This window comes from Eurytemora carolleeae, unplaced genomic scaffold, assembly GCF_000591075.1.
Source record: "Eurytemora carolleeae unplaced genomic scaffold, Eaff_2.0 scaffold1115, whole genome shotgun sequence".
NCBI classification, from domain to species: Eukaryota; Metazoa; Arthropoda; class Copepoda; order Calanoida; family Temoridae; genus Eurytemora; species Eurytemora carolleeae.
In genome coordinates, this window is record NW_019397195.1 from 21,677 (window position 1) to 33,629 (window position 11,953).

Genomic DNA, 11,953 nt, shown 5'->3' on the forward strand with positions numbered 1-11,953 from the left:
AGGAATGTTGTTTGTCTAATAAATATTTCAACAGAATCTTATTTGTTTAAGTAATGCCACTTTTAAGTCCTAGAGAGAATTCCAAGAAACTTACGATTTAGGTTTTAATGTTTCAGAGACTAAAAGGGAGTGACCGGCAATGTATAGTAGTTGATCTGAGAATGAAGTATTTTGGAAACTTTTTTTATGAATCCTTTGAGACCTATGAGACTTCTTCACGGTGCATATTTGTTCAGCAAGAGCGCAAATCTAATCTTTAAAATCCTCATAGATTGTTCATTTTTGAGGGAGGATTTAAAAAATCGGGTAAAAAAAAACTATTCGAGAAGGACGATTGAAAATGTAGTAAAAATACTACAATGAACTAATTGGTTGTTAGGATAGGTTGAGCTAGAAAATAAAACTATTATTGAAAATAAGTAATCTTCATAAATTGGTTTCTGTAGTGTCTCATTGTTCACAAACATTTACTGTAAATTGCATCGCCTTTTTTTTGAAAAGATGACATTTGAAGAATTTGGAGAAATATGCGAACAAATTCTTAAAGAATAGGAAACTCACTAAAATGAAATAATTGATTCTAACATTGATTTATTGAGAAAATTGAGAAATATGTTCCTAAACATCTAATTACTTTACTGTGGATATATTTTTATACAGTTTGGTCGTCGTTATCTAACTATAAAAAAACTACCATACATTGCCGGTCACTCCCTTTAGGACATCAAAACTTTCTTCAAAAATTTTCATAAAAGTAATGGTTGAAAGCAAAACAGATCTTCAGATTTTTCTATTCTCCGTACGTCCGTGTAGACCCAGACACTCAGGATTTTATTTAAGGGTGGGCAAAAACTGGCGTAAAACATTTTTTATCTCCATCTTTGGACGTTTTTTTCCTGTATTTAATAAATTTATCCATGATTTCAACAACAATAAACACAGTGGGGTGAAATATGCCTAGAGAATGTTTTTACCCGAAACCGACATATCCCAAAGTGTGTATTTAATTGGGTGTCTCCAGTCCTACTTGATTCCATATAATAAATAACTATCAGAAAAAAATATCACCTAACATGTTTTAAGATTTATTTTATGTGTAAGTAAAATTAAAAAAAATATGCTTCTCAATCAATAAAATAAAGTAATACGTTGATTATATTGTTATAACTTTGAAATAAACGGGCACACATTTTTTCTTTCAGAGTTCTTCTCTGAGATTAATTTGATATAAGTCGTCTTTATTGTCTGGGAATGGATAAGATTGTGGGTTTGGGTAAAAATGTCTGCTTGTCTCCATTCTGTCCGGTAACCAGATCAACGTAACCATTCCTGACCTAGACACAACAAATGCATGAACTTTTAAATTACATATTTGGTTTGGTTTAAAGAGTTCAACCTGAAAATCCAAGATGGCGGCCTGTGTACACAGATGTTGACTATTGAGTTTGGTTTGTACTGCATCTCCGCCAGCTTTGCACCAGGGCGTTCCCCAACTTTTGTTGTGTGCACAGTGACGCCTCCCATTTTAATCTTAAATTCATTGGTTTTTAGTAATCTACAAATGGTGTTCGGGTTCCACTGAACGACTTAAAGGTCGATTATGAATAATTAGCGACACACATTTGTCATGCCCTAGTTTTTCCAGTGTGATTCTTGAAGCAAGCAATCATTTATCATTTACAAAAATGTTGTCAAACTTAAGTAAATGCATGTAATGTAATGAAATTGTTTTCAATCATAACTTCTCCTCATAGAGAATAGAATATATATTAGAGGGGAATTTAAAGAATCTCTCTGTATGATTTTTTTCAGTCCCTTTCAGCCTGAAAGGAGTTCAAAGTGTACAAATCATGTAAATGTTCACAAATTACATGCAGTAGAGTACATTAATACAGTATGTTCCCTAGACTATTCATTTCAATTTCGAATTTTTTAAACTGTTAAATAAACTTTATAATGAATTAGGTGAATAAAAAACATCATTTGATTTATAGTTATAACGGAAAATCATTATTTGTAAAGTGGAAGGCATAGAGTCTATGTGAAATGATCATTGGTCAATTATGAAACCAGCCTATTTCATAATTTGGTTTTCTTTTAACAATAATTTTAGATTTTCTATAAAATGATATTCCATGGCCCAAGAGGTTATATAGCATAAATATGTTAAGTACACCTGCAGTATGGAAACAGTACAACAAAATGGCCGTTTTACACTTTTTTCTAGTAAATTCCTCTCTAATATGTATTCTATTCTCTGTGCTTCTCCTCTTATTAAAAAGAGCTATTGAGAAGAACAGAAATGTATTGAATTTTTAATGTGAAACCGGATAAATTTGCATTTCCCATGCGAGGTCACGATTAATATTTTAAAGAACATATATGACCCCTATTACCTGAGTTATACACTGTTCTGTAGATTTTACCCAGTTTTCTGCCACAAACCAATCAATATCTCCTAGTTAGAGAGTATATGTATTCAATGATGTATTCGATACTGTCATAACCGGTGTAAAGCAAAATTAAAGTTGTCTTTAGTTTTTCTTTTTATTATAAATATAGCAGGAGATGATGTCAAAATTGTAAAAGTTACATAAGATTATACAAAATACATATGTACATAGTACAGGGTGTCCCAAAAAACATGGGAATTCAGTGACGAATTTGATATCGTCGTTGTTATGAATTAGCATTGTAATACCTAATTTCAAAAACCATAATATTATTATGTCTGCTAGAGTTTATTTTATGAAAAGGGTAAAAGACTGTAAAGATGTGTTTGTAATGTTTCCGCTAGATGAACAGTGAAGACGGACAAGTTTACTCTGTTCGTATACTGTAATTTTCTTGTTTTACTAAGTACAAACCTATCCAGTTAAAACATAAACAAACACAATGTGAACATAGCAGACGAAACTCTTACAGATTACAGCTTTCTCAGTAGGTATCACTATACTAAATTAAAGAATTATTTAAAAAGACGATATTGAATTCGTCACTGAATTCCCATGTTTATTGGGACACCCTGTATCATATATGTTCATTGCTCCCATTTGGAGAAACTATGCTTAATAAATGCAACCTAAGAATAAAGCCAAACAATCCGGATTCAGTCCAAAAGGGTATTGAACCCTATGTATGTTTACAGCCTTAAATGTATAACAGTGTAAGCGGACAAGGGTATTGAAACCCCCTTTCTTATCTAGAGTGTGCAAGTCTGTCCCATTTAAAGAGCAGTTTTAAGGGCAATATGGTTTCAATAGCGCATTTACTTGCAACCATATAAAACTGTGGAATAGGAAGACGAATAAACATGAAAATTGAAACACATCAATTGTGTATTATGTTCAGTAAACACATTAACACAGTACCACAGCCATTTCATTGTTTTTCAAGTTATACACTCTGGCCTGATTTTACCTTTTCAAGTTATACACTGGCCTGCAATTTTACCTTTTCAAGTTATACACTGGCCTGATTTTACCTTTTCAAGTTATACACTGGCCTGATTTTACCTTTTCAAGTTATACACTGGCCTGCAATTTTACCTTTTCAAGTTATACACTGGCCTGATTTTACCTTTTCAAGTTATACACTGGCCTGATTTTACCTTTTCAAGTTATACACTGGCCTGATTTTACCTTTTCAAGTTATACACTGGCCTGATTTTACCTTTTCAAGTTATACACTGGGCTGATTTTACCTTTTCCATGACCTTCTCCTTTCCCCAAGCTTGTTCCAGTAAATCCAAAAGAAAACAAAATAATACTTTTTAAAATCTTAATTCTCATATTTTCTTGAAAATTTCATGAATTTACAATTTACAATTTTCAAAGATTGTTTTTATTCACTTTATTTTCTTTCTTGTTAAAAAATGTAATAAAAATGTTTTCATGAACTAGCCGCCGCTTTCAAGAAATTTAATAAATTACGAGTAATCATATTCTGTGTTTACTGCTTATGTTTTGGAATACAGTGAGTACAAAAAAAGAAACATTAAAACAAAGTAAGGATTCTAATGTATTACATAATTTTTTTATGGATCAAAACTTTTTTTGTGATGAAAAGAGAGTTCAATGCTTTTAATGATTAAAAAATTAAAGAAAAATTTCTCATAATTTCGTCAGATTACAAGAACGAAAAGGAAAAGTAAGTTTTCGAAACCAGGAATGTACTTTAGTGTTCTTTGCTTTAAAGGATATTTAAAAACTCCTCTTAAATGCAGATAAAACAATTCACAATATGAGATACAAGGTGTCCTGATAAACATAGTAATTTTAAAGCTTTCTAAAATGGTAAAAATTTAAATTAACGAAAAGGTAAATCCTAATACAAGGACCAATTTAAGATAATTCTTTTAGGTTTACCACTAATTAAGATATGCTCATGGAACAAAATACACCTAGATGAAAAACAATCTTAAAGTGTTTTCTTGCATGATACCTATGATTACACGTAACTTTATCTAGATTTACAAATATAAAATTTCACATTATCGAGTAATTAAATAATGCCAGAAAGATTTACATGGAACTAATTCAAATATACAAAAGTTTTTTTTAAAAACCTCACCTGTTACAGAACAAAGGAAAACATAAAAATAAATTCAAGAAACAAATTCAATAAAGAATTTGAAAATATTTTGCAGAGAAACATATTTTTACATATTTAATGGACTTTTATTGTAAAATCTTCCGACACTTTGTAAAATTCAAAAAAATGTCAGATCTGATTTATTTTACTTGCTCCATAATAATCTATAAAGATATTTTTCTTTTTCACTTTGAGTTAAAAAATGGTGTTTTTGCCCCAAATTTTTTTATTTCATAATTTTAAATTTAAAACGGATGTCGTCAAATAATTTCCATGTTTATAAGAAATCATGATCGTGTTTTTTTTAAAAGTACTTAAAAACAGTAAATTAATTAGAAAGACCCGTATCTTAATGGGACTATTGTTATAATTTCAAGCAATCTTAAAAAGAAAAGGAAAAATACCCTTTCAACTTTTATATGATTATTAATGTGGAAGAGATTGTCGTTTTTCTAGCTAGTTAGATAACTTAAATGAAGAGATTAATCAAATTAAAAGTGCCCATCCTGGATATTGAGATCAAGTGATCGGTTTTATGAGTATGCGACACAAAAGTTCCCAGCTCTGATTATTTTAGTTAAATTCTTTTCTTTGTGTTATTCATTCATTCAACGATGCATTGATTAATTGATTGATTAAATGTATATATATATAATCAAGCTCATCGAGAAATGTTATTAAGACATTTGATTATAATTTTAGATATTTGTTTTCAGTGGCAGTACAGTACATGGTACACTCTACCTAGGAACAGTTTACCAGTTTATATATCCAATTATCTTGTGTGGTGGTAGCTTATTTGCACAGCGCAACTTCCCCAACAGCAATTTCCCCAACATCCAATTTCGCCAACAACAATTTCCCCAACAACAATTTCCCCAACAGCAACTTCCCCAACAACAATTTCCCCAATCACTAATTTCCCCAACAGCAACTTCCCCAACAACAATTTCCCCAATCACTAATTTCCCCAACAGCAACTTCCCCAACAACAATTTCCCCATGCAGTAAAAACAGTAATTTCCCCAACAACAATTTTGCCATGCAATAAAATATAAAATATTTGCGTTTTTAACATTATTCCAATGAACTTTTCAAATAGTTAATTAGGTTAAGCCAATTCTTTGGCCGAGCGCTGCGGCCTCTTAAATGTTGAGTGTTGATTTAAATTTTGTCACCGTGATAGCCTGTTCTAGCCACAGCACTCGGCTCAGAAGTAGTCTTAACCCCACCAACCCAAAATAATGTGAGAGACAGCCCATGATTCAAAATTTAAGAGGCTTCAGCGCTCGGCCCCCTATCCCATCCTAGCTGCAGTGCTCGGCCCATAAATAGTGTTAACCTAACCTAATCCAAAATAATGTTAGAGAAAATGCTCGGCCAGATATTGAGAATTCGGTTATTGTTGTTGGGGATGTTGCTATTGGGGAAGTTTCTGTTGGGGAAATCAAGGATTTTACTGCATGGGGAAATTGCTGTTGGGGAAGTTGCTGCTGGGGAAATTAGTGATTGGGGAAGTTAGTAGTTGGGGAAATTTCTGTTGGGGAAGTTGTAACTGGGGAAATTGTGTTGAGAATGTTGCGCAGGGGATATGACTTAACACCTCTTGTGTTATCATTTGGAAAATAAGTTTTTGGTGTGATTTTAATTTTTTTGTTTGTTCACTGTTTTGTTCGTGCTTCAAAATCTTAGATTTAAACCTTAAATTTAAAACAAACCAAAAAAATAAAAATCTCAACAAAAAAAGCTATTGTCCTGCATGACAGTTGCATAAATTATATATGTTTTTGTTTTAATAAGCAATTTTTTTGTCAATGGAAAATAAGCGTTGTTTTGTTAAGGACGTTGAGAAATAATAATAATAATAATAATAATATGATATTTAAAATAAAGATTAAATTACTTTACAATTTAATAAATATTTTTAATTATTTAGAACTGCTCGGCACCTGCGGAAAAATAATAATATAATAATGAAAATTAATAATTATAATAATTAATAATAATAATAATATAATGTTTAAAATAAAGCCAAATCAAGGCCTTCTACCCCCTTGGGTTCTGGCTGGGCATTTCACTTAATACGTGATTTAAGAACTTACAATCACAGCTATTTGCTTTGTAACAATATCAAATACACTTCAGTTTTGCATTAATGTTGTCTTTCTTTTCTTCAGTTTTCTGGTTATCCCCATGCATACTATATATATATAAATGATTTGACAAAGAAATATATGTTTACAGATACTTGGAAACAAGAATGCAAGGAAACTTGATAAGTTTATACTGTCCTCTCTAAAGTTTTATTTTTTATGTGTAACCCCTGTATAGTATGATCGAGCCTAATGTCTGATATATTTACTGCAAAGATATGTGAGAATTGTATAATTTTAGTGGTGTATAACATTATACAAACCGGAAATTGAATTCAACGTAGTTTCCGGTATTCTCTCAAGTTTTGGAAGATTCAACCTGTATGGGGGGGGGGGAGGAATCGAGGATATTCCAAATTTTGAAAGAATTCAGGATGCTTCAGATTCAAAATTACAAACATCATCAATTATCTAAAAATCTACATTCATCATCGTATAATTGTGTCAATCTTCTCTGTTATTTATAATATAATTATATTTTTGTATAATCGGACTGGTGCCTCAGATTTGGCAGAGTTGCAAAACACTAAGGAGATAAACGGAAAATATGGCTGCTTTGCTAACATTGTATTTTTACTTCAAGGGCTAGATCATTAATCATGCATTCGGGATGCTTAGGGCAGGCAGTCAAATTCTTTTCATAGCTCACATTTTTTCCAAGTTCCAAACAATCAAAACACTACGGAGATATTTGGAAAATATGAGCTGACCATATATTGTTCTAAAAAATGTTCGAAGAGAGAGAATCAAAATAATATTTTCCGCACTCCAAAACTCAAAAATAAATTATTGCCAATTATGGGGCGAAATAATTCAAGTACAGTACGAGAATAATGTCGGACCGGTATGAATTTAGTAGAGCTTTTATAATCCCTGACATTAAATCATGGCAATTGTTTACACTCTCTTGGTTAGCATGATTTTTAAATACCGACCTATTGGAAGAACAGAGGGACTGAAAAACCACCAAAAGAAGGATTTATTGAACCTCGAATATTTGTATATATAATTGTCTAATTATATCAGAGTTTTCGAAAAATCGAACTGAATTCTGTATTTTAGAATTACAACGTTTGTATTTCTTGTGTGCAGTTGGAGAAAATGGATATTATTTGCTTTTACTTCCAAGATAACAAAGGAAAAATTGGCTAAATTTACCGAAAACATGGATTTTGCAGTTCAATGCATTTAATACATTTTGCAACAGATTTTATATTTTTATTCAGGGGATGGACGTAATAGGATAATTCTTGATTATTTAAGTTAACAAATTAAACATTATTACTTTTCTTAAAGTTTTCAAGAGAAAATAACTTATGGACATGCAGGGGAAAATGGGCTAGTCTCAAGACTGACATTCCTAAAATAATTATTTAGAAGGGATGATCTTAATCAATCACGTCAAATAAAATTGAAATTTTACATGTTTTTGAGTTTCTGGTATAAACCAGTAGAATACAGAGGACCCTTTCTGGAGTAATTGAAATAAATTTAATTTCAATAAATTCAATTTATTTTTGAAAATTTTTTAAAAATTTAGTAGAATATATTTACTCCTGAAATTTTGGAGAAGGCTACGATGTAGTTTTTAAAAATAATTCTTTTTTTAAAAATCCGTAGTATTTTGATTGTTTGGAACTTGGAAAAAATATGAGCTATGAAAAGATTTGTGACTGCTTGCCGTAAGCACCCCAAATGCATGATTAATTCCCTGATTCTGATTACTTGCAACACAAAAATGCAATGTTTGCAAAGAAGCCATATTTTCCGTTTATCACCTTAGCGTTTTGCGACCCTGCCAACATTCAAATCTGTGCCAAATCTATGGCACGGCGGCTATTTTCTTCAAAATTTTAAAAAAGTGTTAAAAAATACATCAAAGCTTTCTACAACATTTCAGGGGTAAATATATTTCACTTACTCCAGAAAGTGACCTTTATATCTATTTAAACCAATTGAATTTCCTTTTACATGCTTTTGCGTAAAATAAAAACTAGAAGAGCGAGGAGGTCACAATGTCATACCAGTAATGTCGCGTGAATGTGACCTTCTCCTTCTGTCTAGTGGAGCATCAGTGTCTTCAAAAACCTTGTCTGCTCAAAAATGATGGAGATATTCTTGTTCTTCTGACAAAATAGAATTGCGGCAGTTTCTTTAGAAAAGGGAGGAAATTGACAGAATGGAGCCCTTTTTAATACATAAAACTCCGATATCTTTCTAATTGCCAATGAAATAAATGAGTACTTTTGTTAATCGAGACCTTCCATTTTAAAATTACGTTGATAGTCCCTTTAATCCCTTCCTCCACACTTTATTCTTATAGTATTTAATTAAGTATATAAGAATACAATCTGGTAAAGTGTTTTTTATCTACAACTCGTTAAAAACATTTTATTTTATCTTATTTAATCGGTTTCTTCCATTCCAGATATTGTTTGATATTTATTATATTAATTTATGAATAAAATACTATTAATATATTTTCTTTAATTGTTTTTCTCATGACATGAAGTTTATTTAAAGGGACTCTCGTCGTAATTTTAACTGAACTTCTATTCAAAAGATTTAGAGAATGCCCAATTTTAAATGGTACCATGTAAACCTTAATTCTATCAATATTGGTGAATTTAGAGTTTTATTTCAAGCTTGTGTCCTCCATTGATTCTGAAGCAGAAATACCCAGGTGGCTTAATACAGAAACCACAATTGAAAACGATTAAATTTCAAATAGAAAATTATATATACATCAATTAATGGAGAATCAAATAAAATCAGATTTACATTCTGTTTAAAAATGGTTAAAGTCGAATTTATAACACAATAATGTTTACTGTTTACTTTACATGCAGGACATATTTGCATATAATGTATTTTTTTTAAATCAAACAAATTTTGGAGACTTATGGGAAAAAATTAACTATTGACAATGAAATAATTGATTAAAATTATCCAATGACTTTTTGATTCGGAATGTATTTTTAGCGTAAAGAAAATGATTTAAATATTTTTTTTCTTTTCCAGAATATGCCTTGTTAAAAATTATCATTCTTACGGTTGTGGATCCCAGTGCGTAGTGCACTGCGATCCATAGTTTGCAAGCTCTCATGCGAAATTCGATGAGAATTTTGCCAATTACTTATTTGAAACTAAAGCTAAAAACAAGTGCTTTATAGCTCTTAAATGTACATGTCATAGCTACAAAAGTTATTAAGGTAAAATCGCAAGCCAAGGTATGGTTGACATACATACATGTTTTGAAATTATTTTTACAATGATTCCCTTCAAGGAAGAACATGGGGTGAAAAATTATCGTTTGTATAGTAATTTTAAATTTGAATGAAAAAAAGATTTTACTAAATTTATTTAGATTTTTTTCCGGATCATGTTCACACTCATTTTAACTATTGTGATCATGAAAGGGAAAGTATTTTAAATCATTTCAATTCTTGAAAATTGATGCAACCGGCCTTTCATTGCAGTCAATGCCCCCCCCCCCTCCCGGTTTGTTATACTTAGTGTTCATATGCAATACTCAATATCTGGGAATGTGAATAGAAAAAATGCCAGCCGAGAATATTAATATTGTTTTCTTCTTCTAATTCTGCCCTTTTCTTCCCTTTTCTTCTTCTTTCTTCCTTTGTCTTCCCTTTTCTTCCTTTTTCCTCCTTTTTCCTCCTTTTTCTGCTTCTTTCTTCCTTTCTCTTCATTTTTCTTCCTTTTTCTTCTTCTTTCTTCCTTTGTCTTCCCTTTTCTTCCTTTTTCTTCCTTTTTCTTCCTTTTTCTTCCTTTTTCTTTCTTTTTCTTCCTTTTTCTTCTTTTTTCTTCCTTTGTCTTCCTTTTCTTCCTTTTTCTTTCTTTGTCTTCCCTTTTCTTCCTTTTTCTTCCTTTTTCTTCCCTTTCCTTGGGGTACGTTCAAGGGCCTTCGATTTGTGAAGGGGAATGTCCGATTCACAGTGTAGTACCCTTCTAGCTTATTTATCAATATTATGGAAGATATAATGAATATCTCAGGTATTCTTGAACAGACAAAACTTTTAAGGCACCGTTGTGCATCGGACGTGTCTACAGTTTTATTTAAAACCGGATTAGTTTATCCGATTCTGAATGACTATGGGACCTAGGTGTAAATCGTAAATCAATAATTTAACTATTTCAAGAATGGTTTTTAGAATTGAAGAAAGAAATAACGTTTATTTTGACCTAGTTCATCCATACACATCTTATTTTCAGTAAACACAAAATAAATGTTTGAAAAAAAACTTTCGTTTGAAGATACTTACAGATTTAGTTTCTCTCAACAACATTTCAAATGATTTGAATTTCACAATTGTGAAAACATTGCATGGATGAATAACTTTCTAAACTTCTATTCAAAACCCAATTCCTTTTCAAATATATTTTTTGTTTAAATTTAGTAATCAGAATTATATCATTACACTGCACATAGATATACAAAAAGATAATAATATGGTTGTTTACATTTATTACAAACTAGTTTATTGTAAACAAACAACAGTTTTCATAAACTGATTGGTTAGGCAGCATAGATAAATTAAAATAACAGATAGGACTCTAAATGTCGTCTTATCAAGATTTCTGTGTGTTTCGTTCAAAATCCCAAAGAGTTACACGTAGTCGGCGTAGAACAGGCTCTCTCTCTGTCTTTTTCTACACCGACTACGCGTAGTTATTTTGGGCTTATTGTGAACGAAACACACATAAATATTGAAAAGACGACATCTATTATCCTATCTGTTAATATAATTAATCTATATTAGGCCGAGGCTCGACTCTCATATTGTGACCAGGAATATGCAGCTAGAGATTTGTTTACAAAAGAAATTGAGTTTTTGCCACAAACTCTGATTTTCTTATCCCTATATCTAACCCAATGTCAAATGCAACCCAATGTATAGTCTAAGTTTAACAGAGGTTTACACCATCATGGTTGCTAAGATATAGTAAACAAAAATTTGAGTTTGTGGCAAAGACTCAATTTCTTTGCTGTTTGTTTTACTTAAACTATCTGTACAAACAACCGATGAGACTGTCAAGATGACCTGATACTTTTAAAACTTGATGATTCAAAAGTTAAATTAATCATTCTGCCTTAATTGAATTCTTTTCATGGCTTATTGGGGAAAGAAAGAAGCAAGTTGAAGAGAATAATAAATATAAGGAAACAGACACTACACATTCCGTACAGT

General features: G+C 31.1%; 1 protein-coding gene across 1 annotated transcript; it reads right to left on the reverse strand.

The window, feature by feature from the left end:
- Positions 1–1,128: 1,128 nt before the first annotated feature.
- Positions 1,129–3,816, reverse strand: LOC111712664 (uncharacterized). The gene is made up of 4 exons (XM_023487343.1): positions 3,704–3,816; positions 2,397–2,458; positions 1,397–1,530; positions 1,129–1,334 (listed from the first exon to the last, which is right to left on the reverse strand). Exons 1-4 carry the CDS (start codon positions 3,789–3,791, stop codon positions 1,199–1,201), a joined length of 420 nt encoding a protein of 139 aa, XP_023343111.1. The 5' UTR covers positions 3,792–3,816; the 3' UTR covers positions 1,129–1,198.
- Positions 3,817–11,953: the final 8,137 nt, after the last annotated feature.